We start from the raw sequence: 21,727 nt of genomic DNA, 5'->3' as shown, positions 1-21,727 counted from the left end.
CTCTCATTTCTTATTTTGTCCATCCTCGTATGTCCACACATCCACCTTAACATCCTCATCTCTGCAACTCTCATCTTCTGCTCATGTGCTCGAGTCATAGCCCAACATTCAGCTCCATATAACATAGCAGGTCTAACTGCGATTTTATAGAACTTACCTTTAAGTTTAAGAGGTACTTTACGGTCACATAAAACACTCGACGCTCCCCTCCATTTCACCCATCCTGCTTGTATTCTATGTAAGACATCTCTCTCAATCCCTCCATCATTTTGTAAAAATGATCCTAAATATTTAAATCTCTCGGTTCCAGGCAACTCGTCCTCTCCTATCTTAACAATTGTTTCATTACTTCTAATATTGCTAAACTTAAATTCCATATATTCTGTCTTTAATCTACTAAGCTTAAAACCTTTCCCTTCTAGTGTTTCCCTCCAAGATTCTAGCTTAGCATTTACTCCTTCACGTGTCTCATCTACCAAAATAATATCATCTGCAAACAACATGCACCACGGTACTGTGTCTTGAATGTGTGCAATGAGTTCGTAATTATAAAGATAGGGACTTAGAGCTGATCCTTGATGTAACCCTATCTTTATTGGAAATGCTTCAGTTACTCCGCCTGAAGTCTTTACTCTGGTCGTTACATCCTCATACATATCCTTAATTAGTTCAATATATGTTACGCTAACACCTCTCTTTTCTAAAATTCTCCATATAATTTCTCTTGGGACTCTATCATACGCTTTTTCTAAGTCAATGAATACCATGTGTAGATCTTGTTTTTGCTCCCGATATTTTTCAATTAATTGTCTAAGAAGATGTATAGCTTCTATTGTCGACCTTCCAGGCATGAACCCAAATTGATTTTCTGTCACTGTGGTCTCCTTCCTTAATCTTTTTTCTATTACTTTTTCCCAAAGTTTCATAGTATGACTCATTAGTTTAATACCCCTATAGTTTGCACAATTTTGTACGTCTCCCTTATTCTTATATAAGGGAACTAGAGTACTTATCCTCCATTGATCAGACATTTTTTTCGTTTTCAATATCATGTTAAATAATTTTGTAAGCCATTCAATACCTTGTTTCCCTAAGCACTTCCATACCTCTATCGGAATATCATCTGGTCCAACGGCTTTTCCATTGTGCATCTCATTTAAAACTTGTTTTACTTCTGAAGTTTGAATTCTACGATAAAAATTAAAATTTCGATGCTCATTTGACCTAATTAAATTACCTAAGTTAAGTTGGTCTCCTAAACCTTCATTAAAAAGTTGATGAAAATACCTCTTCCACCGCTCTTTTATTTCTTCATCGCTTACTAATACCCTATTACATTCATCTTTAATACATTTTATTTGGCTAAGATCTCTTGTTTTTCTTTCTCTCGCTTTAGCTATTCTATAAATATCTTTTTCCCCTTCTTTTGTATCCAATTTTTGATATAACCGTTCAAAAGTTTCATTTTTTGCTTCACTCATTACTTTCTTAGCTTGTTTCTTGGCTATTGTTTGTTTGTTCACAAATTGCAAATTGTCGTATCAAACTCTATATAGAACGCATTTGCTTGGAAATTTTCACATTGTAGGAACTGAGATGTCGACCTGTAACTTCAATATGTGAAACTTCTCCATATTTTCAGATTTCAATGTATTCAAAGGAGGTATCTGTGCTGATGCCTGGCCATAGCACACCGACTTTCATCGCGTATCCTGCTTCTGCTCCCAGCCCACATTCTCACGAGCATTGCTAATTCACCGAAAACCAGAGTCCGCCAAGTCCCCAGAATCCAGCGAACACGAGTTCCACTTAGCAAATCTGAACTCTCTTGTGTCTGGGAGCCACCTTGACTATTTGGTAATGTCACACATTGTGTATAGGTCTCTTTATGGACTTCAAAGAAGCATGCTGCTGCCCCTGTTGCTCTCACGGCAGTAGAGAGGTTGCTTTCTCAAGTATTGACCTTATGTTTGAATCATTTCGAGATGCCTTTCCAAGCTTTGGTCCAACTTGATATCTCACAGATACAACGTAGCACGTGAATGATGGCAGGCTCACGCATTCTTCAATTAAGAGATGACGGTGCCATGTACGCCGGGGGCGAACGTAGTCTTTCTGCCACCATGGACGGTGCCATGTATATTGGCATTGCTTTCTTGTCGGGCATTGACATGTCCTGTCCTGGGAGTCGTCGAGTTAACTTCCCTCCCTGAACGTCGTTTTAGTTAGGACTTGGGTTCAACTGCAAGCAGTCTCAAATTTATTCTAAAATTTCAAAGGAATATGAAGATTATGACAATATTAAAAAAAATTGAAAATTTTATAATGGGGGAAATTTCAGCCCACGATCGAACGCTTCGCTTTCTTGTCCATAATCGAAAGAATTTTTTTAATGTAAATATATTGTATATAGTATTTTTGACCTGATTAAATTTTAAAAAATATATATTAACACCTTTGATAATTATAGTAATTAAAAAAATTTCATTGTAGCTCCTATGATACTATTAAAATAAAAATATTTTTAAATAAAAAAATATGACGTCCTTTGATTTTTTTTATGTCCTTTCGAGAATTTAGTAATTAAGAGTGTTTTTTCAATGTTTCTTAAAATTTAAAGTTTTTAAAAAGAATTTACACTGAGTGAGGCACACAATTCCATATAGGGATGATCCTATTCTTCGAACTGAAGGATTTGATATTCGACTCCGAGGGGTATGAAGGAATTATATATTTTTGATGTTATATATATATAAATTTTATTTTCTTAAGTATTTTTTTTAAAAAATATTAGAAGTAGATTATATAAATATTTAATTTATTTTTTAATATAATGTTAATTTTAACATGAATTATGATAGTTAAATTAAAAGAAGAAATATATTAATATAGAAATATATATTTTTTAATATATATGAATATGAGGATGAATATCTTCTACCCAATAAATATGAAGAGAAAAAATATAAAATTCAAATCAAATCAGATCCATTATCCCCTCTAAATCTATCCCACACAACTTGCCACCACAAAATATCATGAATCGTGATATTTTTAGTAGACATATGAGTAGATTTGCTATTCCAGTAATTAATTAGATTAAGGCCACCAAATTGAGTAAGAAAACGGCAATTACCCTCCTCTTTCTTTCAATTAGAACGGCGTTCTTGCAATTACAAAACCAGATCCAACTCACGGTTTCAATTCCAAACCCTCTTCCCCTGCCCTCCCCTCCCATCTTCTTGCGAGATCTCCATCCTTCTCCACTTCATCTGCTTCTCTTCTCCGGATCCGGCAGAAGAGTTCCCTTCAGCGCATGGCGAGGCGTTATGATAGCAATCCCTTCGAAGAGGAGGAGGAGGTTAACCCTTTCTCGGTGAGTCGAGTTCGCAGTCGATCTTGCCGCATTGCTCTCTCTTGACGAGTTTGTCGTTCGTGATTCCTAGTTTCTTTTTTGAATTTCTTATCCCTCATACAGTGAATCTCTAATTCTACGAAGCGAAATGCATTTTGAACAATTTGATTGATTTTAATTTGCCGACTCCGATTCGCAGAATGTAGTTGTTTGGTAGACGTGCTCGCGTCTTTTACTTTCGATCTGGTTCTCATCCTTTTTTTTTCCCTTTGTTTGAAATTAAACTTATGGGAACGTGGTCAAGTTTTCGAGATATTAGGTTTTAGAAACCTTCTGCTGCGGCTGTCGACTATATTTTAATTGGTTTCTGGAAGATTAGGACCTTGTAGATGTTTCTGGTTAATAGCTGCCATTCCAATTATATAAATTGAATCATTATAAACGTTTATTTATTAGCTTTAACCTTTAACAGCCTGTATGCAGTGATTAGTCAACATCGAAATGCATGATCTATTATTTAGGCATACAATGTAGAGCCTAGAAATGCTTCAGTTATACATTTCCAGACTTTTGGTTTGCAGGATTTTGCCTTGAACAATATATCCTGATTAGCCAGAGTTGAAAGGGATAAATATTGTGTTGTTGTTCAAAAAAGAATTGTTACATCATATTTATATGTATGCTAAACCATAATACTCTAACTTGATATGTGAGCTATGCCGGACTTGTTATGTAGGTCATGCTTAGCGCGGATCTTTGTGCATGACACACACTTAATATGGGCCATGTCAAGCACTTCACATGTGCCAACCGTGCTTCACCTAGCATGAGCCTATGCCTCTGGATGTGTCATGCAGGGTCTTTAGCAACTCTACTCATTTAGCACATCTATTTGCAATATGATTGATGGGTGATGAGAGATCATACTGTTTTGATATGATTGATAGGTTGAGGTTAGCACCCTCTGTAATACAAAGTTGCAAGGATAAAGGTCATAGTATTATTGACTAGATAACTATTACACCATATTTGTAGGACTCCTATAATTAAATGCTCAATTTGGGACTAAACCTATTCAGGGCATGTTTAAAAAATCTAGTAATTCTTAAAAGTATTTCTAATAATTCAAAAACTCTTCATTTTTTTTTTTTTGGAAAGACTCTTCAACATGATTTTGTTCTTTGGCAATTTGTCATTGATGTAAATTATACACTGCTAAATGCATATGGTCATAGTCACTATAGCTAGATAGAATGTTCTTCATTTCTGAGATTATTGTTGTCTTTTAGACTCAATAAATTTCCTGCTGAAAGGGACATTAAATGCACGAGTGTTAGAAAGGAACACAGCAGAATAGAAGTGCTACAAAAATAGAGAAATCAAAGTGAACATTCGAAACTTAAAGTTTACTTAGTTTAATGAAAATTGACAGGTCAATACTCATCGCCAAAGGAGACTCAATTATACAACACTACCAAAAGTAAGCAGCACAAACTTATGACAGTAAAACCTTACAAGTTCCAGTTCAAGGAACATGTCCACCTCTCACATAGTCACATCTCACATGGATTAAACTATAGATCCTCAACCTTGGCCAAGTTCTTTCTTTGTAGGCTAGAGTGAACGAAAGGGAAAAATGGTAGAAACTTGAGAGGAAAGAAAAATTTAACAAAGTCAAAACTTAACAGATTGTTGAATTATTGGTAGATTGGTAGATCATTGACTTTGATAATATTCTGATTTTGTTTCACAAAAGTTCTCAAAAAGGTTCTTTGAGTTTACCAATTTAAAGTGAAACCTGAACAGCGAGATATTTTTCTATGTTTCACCTTATTAGCCACTGAGTTACCATAGCTTACATAATATAGTAATTTATTGGAGGCCCATTCTACTTCATTAGAAATATTATCAAGCTATCCTTCATAGTCTATTTAGATAGTTTAATTATTTGAATGTTGGTGAAGAAGCTATCTTCTCAATTAAATGAACTTACTTCTGTTTGCATCTTCTTTTTTTTTTTTCAATGTTTTTGCTAGAAATTTCTTATTTTCAAGCTATTCTAATCCACCAATTTATTTTCAACTCTTCAGAACTCAGCAAGTGTTCCTCCGGCATTAAACACAAGGCTATCACCTCTTCCTCCAGAACCTGCTGATTTCTACAATGACCGCCTTGGTGCAACAATAGATATTCCCATGGATACAACAAAGGTGGACATAAATCCATGGTTACTTGTTGCGTTTATTTGTAAGGGATAGGATATCATGTTTGTAGCTGTAGGCTTCTTAACATTTAAAATTTTAAGTAAACTCTCCTGTGTGTTGCAAAAGAGTTACTTCATCCATACTTTTATGTTGAATTGTAAAAAAATTGTTTTCTAATGATTGCATCTTTGTTGGCATCATAACATCTATTGGTTATGACAGTGTTGGAATCTGTAGGATATTATCTATTTATGTAATTCTCATGTTTTCATCTGTCCATGTAGGATCTCAAGAAAAAGGAGAAGGAACTACAGGCCAAGGAAGCCGAGCTCGATAAGAGGGAAAAGGTATGTCTTTGACCTAAATGACGATGCCTACTACCTTGCATTAAAAATGTCCAGCAAACTTAGTTGGACCTCTTCCAGTGCTTTCTCTTCAAAGTAAAGGTTATCCCTTTTTTTTTTTTATTTCTTTTAATATATACTTTTATGTTGCCACACTATTTTGTGATGGATGCGGTTCTATTTTCACTAACATTGTTGATAGCTATAATTTTGGAGCATATGCTATTTCTTAAATATTAAGTCTACAATTTTTGCCTTTCCTTATAACTTAACCTTTTGATATCTGGGTAAAAGCTTTTTTGGGGTCTGAAAGCAGACCTGTCGGTCTGAATATTATTGCTTAACTTTTGGAAACGATAGACTTTTTATTCACTCCCCATTTACTTCTGTAAATGAGTTGGAGGATAGAGGCATATGTTGCACCATGAATACACTATTAGTTTTTTTTTTTCTTTGGACTTCTTTGCTTAACCCATCCGTCTCATGATTCTGTCTTGGGAGGAGTTCACATTCAACTGTCCACTCCCTCAATAGCCGGTCTCTAACTTTCTTTGCAGTTTTTACACAAATCAGATGAATGTTCTCATACTTCTCCATGCTTCTGCTAGCCACCCTGCTATCAGTATATACTTTCAAATGTTGGCCACCTATTTCCCACGTGGTTTCCATCCCTTCGCTTATACTCACCAGCTCTGTGTCTTATATTGCACTAAATCGTAAATCTTAACATAAAATCAAGCATGGTCATACTCATAAGTTCAATGGTTACTTTTCCCTATTTGTTTTCATATCATTTCTTTAATCACTCGTCATGAGTTTGTCCACAAGCTTGTCTAGTTTTCACTAGGACTTGATGCGCTTCATAACAAGTTTAGACCGCCTTGACTGTGAAAGTGTAGCTAAACTATAAGTCTAAATCTTAAGCTCTTTCCCAACAACTTAAGCTTATGGGATAAGGAGTCACCCAGTCAAATTTTACATTAGTTGTTCTTATTAGTTGTAGAGACTAATGATGTAAAAGACTCTAGACTATGCTTGGAATATCTTTCATTGAACTACCAGTTTTCTATCATATTTTCTATAACTGTCTTTGTAAGTTGCTCTTTCTTCCTTCTAGGATCTTAAACGTAGAGAAGATGCTGCAGCACGAGGTGACACTTCCGTAGTTTTGTCTTTTGATTGCTTGGTTTACTTTAGTTAATTACCACATCTTTATGAAGATGAGGAAGTCTTCTCCATTTGCAGCTGGTATTGTAATAGAGGAACAAAATTGGCCACCTTTCTTTCCAATTATTCATCATGATATTGCAAATGAGATACCAATCCACTTACAAAGATTGCAGTACTTTGCGTTCGCATCGCTGTTAGGTATGTTTTGATATATGCTCTCTGACTGTTCAATGTTACTTTAATAATGAAAGAATTTGTACTGTAAAACTATGATCATGCAACAATAATCTAGATGTTTAGCATCACCATGTATTCCTTTATCTTGCGTTTTTTGATGAGCTTTGATTCCTGGTCACAGAATTGTGCTATCTGACCAAGCCCCAATAGAGTAATTGATTGATAAAGGATTCACATTTTAGCATGTCTATCATCAATTACCCAATACACGGTTATTTCATGTTTGTAGTGGTATGGGTGCTAATGTCTAGCATGCATGGATATTTAGTGAAGGTGGCATGGGGAATGTATTCGTCAATTGACATAAATATGAAACTAAGGGAAATTTTAATTAATGTTTAGGATGCATTAGTGAAGGTGCTTCCTAAAAGAACCAAATCATTTTGATGGGTTGATCTTGTACAACTCAGTAGAATGCTTATTACTAATGCTTTGCAAAAATCTGGAACTCATCAGTATTTTTATCTTGCAGGATTAACTGTATGCCTGTTTTGGAATATTCTAGCAGTTACTGCAGCTTGGATTAAGGGAGAAGGTACTAATGAAGTTTGATTCCATCCCCCGTTTGACATTACTGATTTATGTGTAGTAAATCACATTATAAGACAATGAAGCTGATATTGCTGCTTTTTTTTTGGTTAGGTGCCACAATCTGGTTCCTTTCCATCATCTACTTCATTTCAGGTGTACCAGGAGCTTATGTATTGTGGTATAAGCCTCTTTATCGTGCCATGAGGTATTATTATCCAATCTTGTTTTTGAAATATTTTTCATATACCAATAGTTGTATTTACCATTATGAATTATTCATATCTCATAACATATTCCATACCAAAATCACAATCTGCTAGCAACTTCAAAATTTTTGTTGATTTTGAGTAGGTTCATACTGGCCTGTTACTACCTGTGCTATGCTTTTGCGGCCTGGCCCATTGGGACATGGTCAATTACTACTTTCATTGTGGAATATGGTAGCATCTTATTTATTCTCAAAGTAAGAAACTTACATTGACAACATTTTGACGCTTGTAATAGGACGGAAAGTGCCTTGAACTTTGGATGGTTTTTTCTATTTTACCTGGTAAATTTTTTATTTGTCTACTTCAGCATTTTGTAGTATTACAGGTGAATATGGAGTCCCTTGTGACTCATCCAAGTTCAATTGTCTCTTCTGCAGCTTCATATTGGTTTTGTGATCTATGCTTCCGTGGCTCCTCCAATTATTTTCAAGGGAAAATCATTGACGTAAGTAATTCTAGAAAGCCCTTTTCCAATAAATCTCCTAATGTGATAATAGTCGTCTTCTCTTTGGTGTGGCAGAGGAATTTTGCCAGCGGTGGATATCATCAGTGAGCATGCCCTAGTTGGGGTATGTTCTGACTCATTTGGAAAATGCAATTACATAACTATATGCACTAAAAAAATTTACTAGAAGGCAGTATCATCATATAACTAAGAAGCACCTCGAACCTAGTGGTTCTTTGTCCCTGTAACAAGTTAGGCCAAACTATTGATAAACAAATGGGAATCACCCTCCCTCAGTGCTATTACTGCCAGTTTTGTCATGCCAAACAGAGATGATGGGCTGCGAAAAATGAAAAACTTGTTCCATTAATGTTGAGAGCCGATTCTTTCTTTATTTCTAGCTTTGTCTGAACTGAATCTCTAACTCTTTGCTTGTAGATCTTTTATTTCATTGGATTTGGTATGTTCTGCCTTGAATCACTGCTCAGTGTCTGGGTTATTCAGGTTACCTTCCCTAACTCATTATCAGCTCCATATTTGTTTATTTCAACAGCATATATTCTGTTTCTTTCCAATAAATGAGATCTTTAGCTGAAAAAGATTTCCACTTTTTTAGTTTTTTTCCCCACGTATTTAACTGTCTTTTTAGCTAGAGATTCATTCATGTTATCATCTTTGCAGCAAGTGTACATGTACTTCCGAGGGAGTGGAAAAGAAGCAGAGATGAAGAAGGAGGTAGCACGGGGAGCTTTAAGAGCAGCGATATGATTTATTGCATCATTTCTTATCTGGATTGTGTGTAATATCAGGCAAATCAATCTTTTTTTTTTCAATGTTCATGCAAATTGGAGCTCTCGCTAGTCCCATGTGACTTGGGCCTTCTCTTTGAACCATATTTTCATATTTGTACACTGAAGCCATTGGAAACACTACTACAGTTTCTCATACTGAACAATACTTTTTCATAAAGTGAACTGAGATGCAACTAGCATCTTGTAGATTGTATCGAAGATAGAACTTGATGTGGCATTCACTTGAAGATCATTTTGTTCGATGGTAATCTGTGTCAGTTTAGATTCAATTAGCAGTGATCAAAGTTAATATCTGTATCAAAAACAGTAGTAAGTTATGGGTTATTTGTGAAGGCATTTAGTGCTGAAACTATATATAGGCTAAACAAATAGGCTGATCGAGTAAATTGAGCAAGTTGGATGGGCCAATCTAGCAAAAGGATATGGCTAGAGAAATTGGCAAAGTAGATCAAAATAGAGGAATAAAAGTGTACTAAATAGACGAAATATTAGAAGTGTACTAAATAGACGAAATGCTCAAATTGATTATATGAACTGAGGAGGCTAGACTAAATGAACCAAGGTTCAACTTCTTTAGTTGTGAAGAAGTTTTAATTTTTGACTTGGAATCATGTTAATATTTTGATGTATAAGGAAGAAGATGAAGAAGAAAAAAATATAAAAAACAATTATATACTTGTAACTGTTTTCCATCTAACATTATATAAAAAATAATATTATCTTAATTCATCTCGACTTGTATTGTATAAGATATGAAGGTATATCCAATATTGATATGATACAATACTCATTGATATAATTACACCAGTGTTGTATAAGCCACTATATATTAGCATATTATTAAGTTTTGATAGTCTCCATGAGGATACTTAGTTGATTAGAAAGTGACAATTTTATTATAATAGGACAAGAGTCAATTTCCAACGGACATATATCTCCAGAAAAAAAAAAAAAAAATCCTTTTTACTCTTTAGTCTCTTGGCAGTTGATATCCCATGATTATCTAAGGCTGGATTATAAAGAACGGCTAAGATGAACATAATCACTTTTGCTCTAATTAATAAGTTTCATAACTCATTCGAATGATACATTTTAACTGTACTGCCCAACACATTAAGAGATTTAAAAAACAAAAACAACATTCTCATATCATAGTTTGTGATGAAGGAACTAGAATCCAGTGGTTTAATAGCTCTTTGATCTTGGTAAACTTCATGCTAATAAAGATTATTCCTTTGGTAACAAAGCACTTAAACCCATTGTCTCTAGAACTCTATGGCTCGAGTAAAGAAAACAGAAGGTTTAAACAAAAATGTAGATCCGTTACATTAACGGTCCCTTTAGTATCGGTCTCACGGATATGGAGGGAGATACATATAGACACACAGGTACATGGTGGGGTAAACCTCAGATCATCAGTTCTTGAGAATCGACCTCTGATCATTACTTACGTTAGAGATGTCATTCGTCCATCGTCTGTACTACGTCTCGGGAAAAAAAAAATTATTCTGACATCCGTTATCACAAGCAACATGCCTATCGCTACATTTCTCAATTCTTTTCGGGACCATCAGCTTCCAACACAGCCAAATGAAAACACCTCCGTGATAACTATTCTGGCATCCGTTATCACAAGCAGTCGACAAAATGGTGGTAATTTTAAAGTTTCTTTCTTATCTCTTCGAGAGCAAGGCCATAGTATCTCATTCTCTCAATTGAAGCGATAGCATCATCAATATCTGCACTGGTGAAAGCTTGGCTGAATGATCCGGAATATGTCTCAAATTTTTCTTCTACCTAGATTAGGAACCAAGTATATGTTTATGTAGTTCATAAGTTGTGAAGCATAGAACAAATCAACAAATGAAAACACCTTTATCTTCTTCAGTGTCGGTGAATCATTTGCTTCATCGACAGTTTCTCGCATTTCCAACATCTGCAGTTACCGTAGCAGAGAAATAATGATTAAATTCAATGACATTGTTTTTCAAGTAAAAAGAATCGAGCCATAGGAATAGAGAGTAACATGAAATCGAGTAAGCCATCAAACCACCCACAACGTTCACATATTTCTGCAATTACCTTTGTAGACATTCAAACTCAACCAAGATATTTGGATAATTTACCTCGGCCAGCATATCTCGATCTGTGATAGTTCTCTCTTCATCCAGATGAGCATATAAGATATTTGTGATCTTTTTTCGAGATGAATAAGGATGAAGGACAAAATAGGAACTCAATAGAAATCCTAGAAGCAGCTGGTTTGAACTTGAATACAAAGAAAACGACAATTTACCAAAGGACATATGTAGAGATCTAAATTTACTAAAAGACGTATACTACTTTGGTATTTACCAAAGAACACACTTTGTTAAATGCATTTTCTATTTTATCCTCCTGACAATTTGACTTTTTCTCCCATTTTTCTTTTCCACTATATTTCTCTCTCTTCTCTTTTTTGTATCGACATGCAGAACATATGAATAACCTTAGTCTATTTTTTAATAACATTTTAATACATTTGAAGAAACAAAAATAAACAATGAATATCATATTTGAACTCCTTGCAATTTAAAAAATCCACTGGAACTAAAATGAGTGTAATCGGAGCTCTCTAGGTCGATCAGTGAGTTTGGGTCAAAACCCACTGATGGACCTAAAGAGCTCCGATTGCACCTATTTCAGTTTCTATGGATTTTTGAAATTGCAAGGAGTTCAAATATGACGTCCATTATTTATTTTGGTTTTTCATAGATGTTAACATGCAAAATGAAAGAATCGTAAAAAATGCCTACATTGGGCCTCCATATCAGGTCCAACGTGGGCCTGATATGGAATCATATCAGGCCCAACGTGGGCCTGATATGGAATCATATCAGGTCCAACGCGGGCTTGGTATCATTCCATATCAGACCCAACGTGGGCCTGATATCATTCCATATCAGGTCCACGTTGGGCCTGATATGAGTCCATATCAGACCCAATGTGATTTTTTTTTGCCAATTCTTTGATTTGATATATTAACATCTATGAAAAGGCGAAATAAATAACATACACCATATTTGAACTCCTTGCAATATCAGAAATCCATAGGAACTGAAATGGGTGCAATCAGAGCTCCCTCGGTCCATCGTGAGTTTCGGTCAAAATCCACTGATGGACCTAGAGAGCTCCGATTGCACTCATTTCAGTTCCTATGGATTTTTGATGTTGCAAGGAGTTCAAAAATGATGTCCATTATTTATTTTGATTTTTCATAGATGTTAATATATAAAATCAAAGAATCATAAAAAAAACTTACTTTGGGCCTGATATGAAATCATATCAGGCCCAACGTGGAAAGCCAATGTAACGCCCGCCCTCCCTGCTAACCCTAAGGGACGGGGCTACGATACTCTACGTACATATTACAGCGGAAGACTTAAAATTAATTTTGTTGGTTTAATAAAAACCGAACTACACTAATATGGTTTCCATAACATGATAACAAGTTAAATGAAAACATAACATCAAGTCAACCATATAGTACTACAATTTATGAAACCAAAGTGAAATTCTTAAAAGTTCTTAAAGCAGGTTCTTATTTGGTTGCCTAGCCACCGCCACACACATCTCCTTGCCTCTCTTGCTGCTCCTTTAGCTCATCCAGCTTTTTCCTTTATCTGTGGTACAAGGAAAGTAAGCTATGAGCACTCATGACTCAGTAAGTTCCTTTCCTACTCACTAAAACCGAAAATCATCACATGATCAAAGAATATCTTAACATAACATAATCTCAACTAGTCATGGCATAACATATCATACTCTTTAAGCATATCATGCAACATAACAACATCATGACTAGTCATGGCATATCATCTCTTAAAGCATAGCATGGAACATAACATAATCATATCTAATCATGGCATATCCTAGTATCATTTTAAGGTAGCATAGCATATCAAGTTCTTAAAGCATAGCATGAAACATAACATAATCATATCTAATCATGGCATGCCATATTATCATCATAAGATCACATAACATATCAAGCTCTTAAAGCATAGCATGAAACATAACATATTCATATTCAATCATGGCATATCATAAATCATAGCATCATCACAACATGATCATAAATTATATGCAATATGATTTTGAAAACATGTATCCGAAAAACATGTGTATGTCTCATGATCTTTTAAAACCATTTCTTCTTCTTACATATATACTTGAACATAATCTCAACATAAAGGGGCCCGACTTAGTACCACATACATACATAATGCGCGCATCCTAAGTAGATCCAAGGTAGCTAGTCTTGAACCTACTAGGAAACTAGGCCCGTAGCTTGACCTAGGGGCACGTAAGGAGCCCACCCTTTACTAGGCCCGTAATTCGACCTAGGGGCGCATAAGGAGCCCACCCTTTTGGTACAAGCCATTCAAAGTAAAATACATGTCATACTTATACATATCATACATCATACAAGCATGATCACTTAGGCATACATCATATAAAAGTATGCATCACTTAGGCATACATCATGTCATAAAAATATGCATCACTTAGGCATACATCATATCATAATATTATGCATCACTTAGGCATAGATCATAAAAACATGCATATCTTAAGCATAAAACATATCATCAAGCATGCATAATTTAACCACATAGCATATCATGAAAGCATGCATATTCTAAGTACATCACATATCATCAAAGCATGTATATTTCTATCCACATAGCATATCATGGAAAGTATAAATCACAAGCATACATGTTTAAGCATAAGGGTGTATCATGTGATTATACTAACATAAGAAACATGGTAACATAGTTAACTTGGGTTCTAAGCTTCCTAATCCCTTGGGTTCTTATCATGGCCGAACCCCCTTAGATCTCAATTTAGGTAAAAACAACTTCCAAGCATGTGGAACCTAAATTATCATCACATCAATTTCATGGGAAGCATTATAAGCATGATTAACTTGGTTTCTAAGTTTTCCAAGTCCCTAAACTCATGTGGCCGAACCCTATCAGATGTGAAACAAGGTCTCAAATGTCATGAAAGCATGGAAACCTTACACCATATTTATAGCATTTTTTTCCAAGTGACATAGTAAGCACATTTGAGCTAGTTACTAAGTTCTTCAAGCCCTTAACATATGTCATGGCCAAACTTTTAACAAGTATTCCTTAGGGCTAAAAACAAGTATACAAGCATGTGAACTTGAACTAACATCATGTATAAATTCATAACAAGACATTATACAATATGTATGGCCGAAACTTACCCTAGCCTCAATTAGGTCATTAAACAACATATAGCATGAGAACTTTGTCTTTCTACTTATCATATTCCATGTAGTGTGACATAAGCATATTTAATTTTTATTCTAGGGTTTCTAGGGCATCTATCCCTTCATGGACGAAACATACAATGGTCCATTTAGGTCATGGAAAAATTATACAAGCATGTGACACAATCAACACATTATCATATTTCCATAGGAAGTATTTTTAACACATTTGGTTTCATTTCTAAGGCCTCTAGGTTTTTTAAACCCTACTTGGCCGAAACTCAACAGTATATAAACTTGCTTCAAATAGCCTAAAAGCATAAGAAATTATACAAGTTTCATAGCATGTATAAAGACAAGCATAATAAACATACATGTGAATTGTGTCTTAGGCTTCCTAGGTTTCTTTCCCTTTTCCTTTTATTTTTCCTCATGGCCGAAACCTACCAATCTCTAAACTAGGTTTTAAGTGGCCTAAAGCATGGAAAACCTAAGTAAGTTTCATGGCAAAAATTACTAAGAACATCATATACAAAGTTGGTTCATAAACAAGCTAGGACCCTTGTGATCTTACATGTCATATATCATGTAACTAATTTTCTATACTCCAATTAAACATGAGAGCATTAAATAACTTTCATATCATAATATCACAGAGGTCTTGAGCATATTAGAATTTTGTTTAAGCTTTTCTAAACTATCCATCTTATCATGGCCGAAAATCTAAAATAAGAGTTCATGAATTTCTAGCAATATTCAACATGCAATTCTTTAAGAGAACTCTATATTCTATCATACAAACATGGTTACTTAAATTTAAAGGTCTTCCTAACCCTAAGCCCTTTCCTTGGCTGAAACATATAAGTGGATTTCTTTTGGTTCCAAGTAACTTTCAAGCAAGAAAACCAATAAAAGATCCTTAGTAGTTCATGGAGGGAATCTTGTACTAGTTTGGTTACACAATATTTTCCCTAACCTCCTTAAAATATTTTTGGCCTAAATTCTAGGGTTAGGTACTCCTCTGATCAAGCATCATTTAGGTATAAAAACATGAAGAAAATCCTTCCTACATAGCATAGAAAAATATCATGAAATAAGGACTTGTTTAAACCTTCCTAGATTTGAAAACCCTTTCTTTGGCCGAATTTTTCTTAAATTCTTTCCTAGGTTTTCTAATCCTTATAAAATCCAAAAATCACATAAAAAGCCTTGTACCACAGGTGAGGGGAAGCTTACATCCTTTTCGCTTGTGGATCTAAAGTATGGTGATGGAAGAAGTAGCCTCTTCTTCTAGTTCCTTTCCCTTGATTCCCTTGCTTAGTCCTCCTTGTATCTTAGGCTTTCTAGGAGAAAACCTTGGCTTTGGGGCCGAAGGTGGAGGAGAGGGGACTGATGGTTTCGGTGAGGGAGAGGAAGAATGAGAGAAAATGAGAGAAAAATAAACTTCTCTTTTCTTGCTCCCTTTTATGTTAAGGGGGAAGAGGTAGCAAAATTGATTTTTGCTTTCCTTCTCCCTTAGCCTTTTTTTTTTCTATTTCCTATTTGTTTTATTTATTCATTTATTCTTACCATTCATGATGAAATAAGGGGGATTGAATCCTCTTAATTCCCTCTTTAAATTTTCGGCAAAAGCAAAGAGGAAGAGGGAGAGAATGGGAGGAAGGCAAGTTGCCTTTCTCTTGCTCTTTTCTTGTCTTCTTTTGGCTAGCTTTTACTCTCACCCTTATCATGAATTTCCCTCCTTTGCTATCAACATCTTCTCTCTATCCCAATTGGTTTCTACTAATTAATTCTATGAATAATATAAGAGGTTCAAGGTTCAATCCTTGACCTTCACTTCTTTTTATTTCATTTTATTTCATTTTGCTTCAACTCATTTCCTATTATTTTTCTAAGGCAAAATCCCACATTCATATATTTATCTTACAAGCTTAGTGGGTATTACAGCCAAGTTGTGGTACATTAGTGCAAAGCATACTTTGAACTGTATATTGGATTAGTCATTGTGGAAGTCGAAAAGGAAAATTTCCAGCAGAAGTTACAAAAATGTATTGGTTTTTTCAATATCGCAATACATTTATCACAAGATAATAAACTTTTCAGGGAATTCCATTATTTAAAGGCTGATTTACCTTAATAGAAGAAATACATACTGAACCATGAAAATGCTTTATAGAATGACTATCTAGTGTTTCAAGTGATTAAAATGAAATACAGATTTAATGATCTACCTGATTGCGTGCTCGAATAACATCAGCTTCTGAGACTCTATAGGAGAGTTTGCTTATCTCACGCATAATTGCATAGGCCAAGTCATCCAAACAATCAGGCTGCTCAAAAATGGGAACAACAGTTAGCCACAAAGTCAGCTCTGAGAAGAGCCGAATGGATAGTTAAGTGTTATAGGTAACTGCAGAATCCATTTGTTTCATACAATTTAATTAATCACCATTTAACAACAGATGCTTTATAACATCAAAAAGTATAGCATGTGTATATATCAAATATTTAGAAAAAGTTCAACAAGTAAGACAAAAGCAAAGATCTTTACCATTCAAATATCATATAATACCATAGAAAATAAACAGAACCTAGAAGTCCATGTTTTCCAATAAAAAAAAGGATAATTCTAAGTGGGGGTTGCACATCTAATGGTAGGTATAGAATAATTCGGAGTGGATAAAACCATAATTAACCTCATTCATGTATATCATCAAGACAAACTTGCAACATTTCCACCATCTACTTATGATACAGTACAAAATTCATTTCCAAACTAACAATTAAGTGTGAATTGTTGCCAATATGTGACATGATAACTAACAATTTTATATCATCCAGGATGCAGCAATAGAGCAAATTGCTGTAAGTTTCTTTCATACAACCTCACTCTTTTAGTGTGAATATTAACATATGACTTTAACTAAATAATTATATACTTCAATATTGCATAAGCACCAACAGATGCCTAAGTCTCTGACTAACTAGATATCAGAATAGAACCCCCAATAGCTGATTACATTAGAGCGACCATTTTCAAGAATGAGATTAAGATCCACGTGGACCTGATATGAAATCATATCAGGCCCAACTTTCATCAACGCTGGAGAAGTTTTATAGGTCCACCCAAAATTGGTTGATCATCATAGGTATTTATTAAATGGTTCTATTGACTGCTACATTAACCTAATTTTTAGGACTAGTGCAAATTATAGACAATTTAGCAAAAAACGATGATACTGCAGTCAGAAAGTCTAGTTTCTTAATATGATATTTTCTAAATCTTGTGTATCACTTGAATGTTATCTTCTCATAGGTACTGTGCTATGGAGTTTGAAATCAAGTATTTTTAGTCATTCTCTCACTTGTGATCTAACTCTATGCCCCTGTGTGTGCATGCCAATGACTTTCATTTTAGGTTTAGGGAGAAACAAGTTTTTGAAAGTTGTTTGTTTTCATGTTATGATGATAACTTTCATATTTACATGGTTGACTTCATTGTTTTCCCATACATATAACTTCTCCAACGTTGATGAAAGTTGGGCCTGATATGGAATGAGCTTTTTTGACGATTTTTTGATTTTATATATTAACATCTATGAAAATCCAAGTAATGAGCGTCATATTTGAACTTCTTGCAATTTCAGAAATCCACTGAAACTAAAATGAGTGTAATCGGAGCTCTCTAGGTCGATCAGTGGATTTCGATCAAAACCCACTGATGGACCTAGAGAGCTCCGATTACACCCATTTCAGTTCCTATGGATTTCTGATATTGCAAGGAGTTCAAATATGGTGTCCATTATTTATTTCACCGTTTCATAGATGTTAATATATCAAATCAAAGAATCGACAAAAAAAACTCACGTTGGGCCTGATATGGACTCATATCAAGCCCAACGTGGGCCTGATATGGAATGATATCAGGCCCACGTTGTGCCTGATATGATTCCATATCAGCCCCAACGTGGGCGTTTTTGACGATTCTTTCATTTTGTATGTTAACATCTATGAAAAGCCAAAATAAATAATGGACACCATATTTGAATTCATTGCAATTTCAAAAATCCATAGAAATTGAAATAGGTGCAATCAGAGCTCTCTAGGTCTATCAGTAAGTTTTGACCGAAACCCACTGATCGACCTACTCTGATTACACTCATTTTAGTTCCAGTGGATTTCTGAAATTGCAAAGAGTTCAAATATGCTATTCATTGTTTATTTTTGCTTCTTCATATGTATTAAAATGTTATTAAAAATTAGACTAATGTTATTCATATATTATGCATGTCGATACAAAAAGGAGAAGAGAGAGAAATATAGTGGAAAAGAAAAACGGAAGAAAAAGTCAAATTGTCAGGAGGGTAAAATAGGAAATGCATTTAACAAAGTGTGTTCTTTGATAAATATCAAAGTAGTGTATACTTTTTGATAAATTTAGATCTTTACATGCGCCCTTGATAAATTGTCGCAAAGAAAATGAAACATATAAATAACCTTAATATGATAACATGACAGTTCTCCACTATTAATTTGATCCTAGCATTCCAAACATGGCAAGAAGAATTCTTTATCATAAAATTTGTTTTGCGCTTTCACCCCTTCAACAGGATGTTACACCAGTTAGAAGTCTAGAGGTTTTCAAGAGTAAAGGGGCCACGACCTTCCATTTGAAATAGCTACGTGTTTCTTAAACAAATGCTCAACGTGTCATTGAAAGCTTCACAGAGAGGACATCAAACACTCAAAATAGCTCCTCGTACATCTTGTGATCATGTTCCAGTGAGGAGTTTATTAATATGAAATCAGCAGACACCCTAACTCGCAGGAGCTTTACTTGAAAGATGAATAAAAAAATGGAGAGAGTGCACATCTCTCCTGATTCACAGCTCGTACAAAGACTCAAGCATGAAGACACGCTAGTCCTTTCATCATGATCAATCACATTAATTTAGGATGATTTATTGGGGGTGGATTTATATATCAAGAGCTGTCTTGCCTACTGTATGAGGTTAATAATGAAAGGTGAAGCAACTTTATATCAAAAAAAGAAGACAGTTTATCAGCTATTATTGCTCACTTTTTCAAAACTTAAATAAAACTGATTGAACAAAATACCAGCGATTATAGTGCAGCCTTAACAACTTGCAGTACTATAAAGTCAAGTTCAACCCCCCTCCATTTAATCAGTATACTAAAAAAATTGATGTAATCAGAAGTGCCTTCCAATTACAACCAATGGAAGAGCACAATCTGCTTTTAGCTTGAAATAATGCAATAAGAAGGATTAGTAGAAAATTTGAGCATCTAATTTCAGTTACCAAAAAGGGATAAGGATTAGGCACATCAATGATAATAACAATAATAAAAAGCTCATCAAATAACCAACAACAGCAAGTTCAACATTGAAGAAGCATACAAGATGAACAACAAAGCAACAAAGCTTACCAGGTATATTGCTCTCAGCAATGGCTCCCTTAAAGTTTGATACGCATCAATGACCAGAGCTGACTTCTCAGCCGCAAACATCTTTTCCTTCTAAATCATGAAAGATATGGATTTAGAACTAATGTAAAAGTAAAGTGAATATAAAAAAAATGTCCTCCAACCTCCAACTTTTTCTGCCAATCTTTTTACTTCCCTTCCAGATTATCATCCTTCACGGCCTTTCTCTATACAGAGAAGGAAACTTCAGAATTTAAACAATTTGATGTGCAAGATGAGTTTTGACAAACTTCCCCACAATTTATAGGGCACTTCTATATTAGCTTATAGGCCAAAGAACTTTTGGAATCACGACAAACCAAATATTATAGAGAAAAAAATTATTATCATGAACTCATTACCAATTTTCAGGAACACAACTTGGGATAACAAAAACAAACTGTCCCAGATAAAGACCAGCATTAGTGCCATAACACAAACTAAGACTCTAGTTCAGACTATTCATAAGTTTCATTACCAAGGATGTTTACATTATAGGAACTTTATCAATTTACTAGTTTATGCAACACAAACTCAAAACTATTAACACTCATGCCATATTGATATCCTAGCAGCCTGAAGATAGCCATATCTAGACTTATTAAAGGTGCAAAATATTAGAAAATTTTCATAATCATTCAGAAGTAACAGCTTATTCTTCAAAAACACTAATTTAGAAGTGTGACAGTTAATCAAAAAAACATTAATTAAAATAACTTAGTATCCAGCAAAAATAGGAGTAACTACAACATTTTCAAATAACCTATTTAATTAGAAGATATAGAAAAATATTTTTATCAAAGAAATGATTGCTATGATGACCTCACATCATCCAACAAAGTAACGAGATGCAAAAATTGAAGACTAACTAAATCTGAAAAGAGAAAGTTGGGGAGAAAAGCATAAGCATAGTTCCATCCTTCTATTGAATTTGTGAAAGAAGTATGGGCTAAAACCGGTCACAAACTTAAAAAACTATCAATATAATATCATTAAAACACAAATCGCAATTTCTAAAGAACTTACAGCCCAAAAATAGGAAAGAAATCAATAGATAGATTCCTGGGCTGCACACTTCCACATGATTCACAAGCCAAGAATGGGATAGATGTTGGAGCAGTGCCACCACAGTTCCAACACTTAGGTAATTCTCCACTACAAGTACCTGATGAATATAATGGTCAATCCAAAGCCTTGTTTCTTGTAAGCCATACTGAGAACCACCACAAAGAACAAAGTCTCTCACACTGTATGCTCTATTACATAGGAAAAATTCTGAAGGAGACAATGGAAGTGAGAATTCCCAAGATAAAGCCTGTGGCAAAGAATCGAAGGCCCTGCTTTGCTGTTTTCTCATAAAACAGCTCCTCAAAACTTGATCGCAGCATTAAGAATAGAGAATAATTCTTTCTTGTTCTCATTATGACCAAATAAAGGTTTATTTCCAGAATGATCTCCTGAGAAGAAAGATAAAAAGAATTCAATTAGCATATGAAGGCAGGACATGGTTAGACACCCAGGACAAACAATTAAATTATACAAATGAAGCAATATAGCAGTATGAAGGAATTGATGCAATTGATCTAGAGCCA

At 34.6% G+C, this 21,727-nt stretch overlaps 2 protein-coding genes across 3 annotated transcripts in view; one reads left to right on the top strand and one right to left on the bottom strand.

Moving 5' to 3' along the window:
• Window positions 1-9,609, top strand: part of LOC122020254 (secretory carrier-associated membrane protein 3-like) — a 29,778-nt gene extending 20,169 nt beyond the window's left edge. Inside the window, exons 1-12 of one of the 2 annotated variants that reach the window (XM_042578102.1) lie at window positions 3,090-3,376; window positions 5,446-5,565; window positions 5,844-5,906; window positions 7,021-7,054; window positions 7,149-7,271; window positions 7,783-7,845; window positions 7,953-8,046; window positions 8,346-8,391; window positions 8,488-8,555; window positions 8,631-8,679; window positions 8,994-9,059; window positions 9,237-9,609. In XM_042578102.1, the coding sequence (XP_042434036.1) occupies window positions 3,317-3,376; window positions 5,446-5,565; window positions 5,844-5,906; window positions 7,021-7,054; window positions 7,149-7,271; window positions 7,783-7,845; window positions 7,953-8,046; window positions 8,346-8,391; window positions 8,488-8,555; window positions 8,631-8,679; window positions 8,994-9,059; window positions 9,237-9,323 (873 nt within the window). In that variant the 5' untranslated portion in view covers window positions 3,090-3,316 and the 3' untranslated portion in view covers window positions 9,324-9,609. Of the gene's footprint in view, window positions 1-3,089; window positions 3,377-5,445; window positions 5,566-5,843; window positions 5,907-7,020; window positions 7,055-7,148; window positions 7,272-7,782; window positions 7,846-7,952; window positions 8,047-8,345; window positions 8,392-8,487; window positions 8,556-8,630; window positions 8,680-8,993; window positions 9,060-9,236 lie in introns of those variants that run through there. The other variant, XM_042578100.1, reaches the window with a different exon arrangement.
• Window positions 9,610-11,026: 1,417 nt separating this feature from the next.
• Window positions 11,027-21,492, bottom strand: LOC122019153 (iron-sulfur cluster co-chaperone protein HscB homolog). The gene is made up of 6 exons (XM_042576649.1): window positions 21,301-21,492; window positions 20,100-20,189; window positions 16,883-16,981; window positions 11,494-11,562; window positions 11,229-11,303; window positions 11,027-11,164 (listed from the first exon to the last, which is right to left on the bottom strand). Exons 1-6 carry the CDS (start codon window positions 21,490-21,492, stop codon window positions 11,027-11,029), a joined length of 663 nt encoding a protein of 220 aa, XP_042432583.1.
• Window positions 21,493-21,727: the final 235 nt, after the last annotated feature.

Source organism: Zingiber officinale, chromosome 9A (assembly GCF_018446385.1).
Source record: "Zingiber officinale cultivar Zhangliang chromosome 9A, Zo_v1.1, whole genome shotgun sequence".
Classification (NCBI taxonomy): Eukaryota; Viridiplantae; Streptophyta; class Magnoliopsida; order Zingiberales; family Zingiberaceae; genus Zingiber; species Zingiber officinale.
The sequence above is the reverse complement of the archived record's forward strand: the minus strand, read 5'-3'. Positions and strand labels throughout refer to the sequence as shown.